This window comes from Oryzias melastigma, linkage group LG5 (assembly GCF_002922805.2).
Source record: "Oryzias melastigma strain HK-1 linkage group LG5, ASM292280v2, whole genome shotgun sequence".
NCBI classification, from domain to species: Eukaryota; Metazoa; Chordata; class Actinopteri; order Beloniformes; family Adrianichthyidae; genus Oryzias; species Oryzias melastigma.
In genome coordinates, this window is record NC_050516.1 from 9224910 (window position 1) to 9226375 (window position 1466).

Sequence of the window (1466 nt, forward strand, 5' to 3'; positions counted from 1 at the left end):
GGGCTTTGTTAGTAAACTTTGTCAGTCATTCATGCCATTAAACTTCATTAATCTCCCTCCTTTCTGGGCTTGGATGACAAGCATTTACAAGCTCAGTTCTAGAAATTTGAGCACAGAATTAAAAATAAAAAAAATCAAGGATATTTAAGGCTGTTAATTCAATATGGTTCCTAGAGGATATGAAGCAAGGCCTTACCTGTAGCAGTGGGAGGTGCAGTTCTGGCACTATTTACAGAAGAATCTTTATACATAATAAATGTTTAAATATACCAAGAGATCAATTATTTTCCAAGCTTTAATTTGAGCCATATTTTATAAAAAATCAGTTCAGAAATGAGGGAGCATGCCTGATTTTTGTGGTTGATGTCTGTCTGTCCTCCATCTCTGTCTATAGCAGCTAATAGCCAAGAGCCAATCCAGTAATATATACATCACTGGTCTGAAGCCTCGGACTGCTCCCTCTAGTGGTCTCCACAGGAATAAAGCAGTGAGACAGATGGATGAGAGCACTCAGACAGCTGGGAGTAATGAAAGTCTGAGCTCAAATATGCTGAGCCACAGAGGCATTCCAGTAAAGTGACTACATAACAAGAAGCTCTGCTGCATCCACCTCCCACCGCTCCACAAGGACCAGGAAAGAGGAAGTGACTGCAGCTTACGTAACAAAACTGAAACGGAGACGACTGTGGGAAACTATCAAAGTCGCCATGGCAGAGAACTGCAGGTAAAAATAACCGTCCTCACCTGGAGCACAGAAAGATTGGTTTGGCCCGACAGGCTGAGTTTCTCCTGCTCCGATGGGTAGGCGTTGAAACGATGCTCATACAGCCAACTCCGCAGAATCTGCACGGCCTCTTTGGGCAGGTTGCCACGGCGGCGGCGCTTCCCGAGGAGCCCTCTTCCCGACAGGTCGAGCGGGGAGCCATCGTCGCTGTCCGACACGGCCGAGGAGTGCTCCTGCTCCGGGCGATGCTCTTCCTCCGAAGCTGAAGGAAACAGAACTTCATAATAAAAGCACGCAAAAATAATTTTTATGATCAAAGAGGGGGAAAAAAAAATCTAACTCAACATATAGTTTTTATTCTACAAAACAGCACGTGCAGACAAAGGCCGTGCAGTCTAAAGTTTTCCAGCCCCACAGAGGAAACCTCCCTCAAAAATGGAGAATGCCTGATCCCAGGGGTGGGCCGCGGCCTGCAGTAAATGTCTTTCTCTGGGGCTGGGTGAAACCTGACCCCCGGGGGCAGCGCCTGTCCTCACAAAGGAGATTGTGTGCATATCAACATCACAGTGGCCAGTGGCCCAGGAATCTATTGACCATGCAAAGAGGGCTGTTTTCGCCCCATGCTGGTTCCTTAAATCTGGGTTGCAGTGCTGGAGAAGGTGCATGGGTTGGGATCAAACCTACAAAATAAAAGTTTTGTTTAAAAAAAAAATAAGTATTTTTTTTTTTAAACAAAAGCATT

The 1466-nt window shown here is 45.6% G+C and overlaps 1 protein-coding gene across 1 annotated transcript in view; it reads right to left on the reverse strand.

The window, feature by feature from the left end:
- Positions 1-1466, reverse strand: part of LOC112145685 (homeobox protein SIX5) — an 8034-nt gene that overhangs the window by 5035 nt on the left and 1533 nt on the right. Inside the window, exon 2 of the mRNA XM_024271067.2 lies at positions 745-986. Coding sequence (XP_024126835.1) covers positions 745-986 — 242 coding nt within the window. The remainder of the gene's footprint in view (positions 1-744; positions 987-1466) is intronic.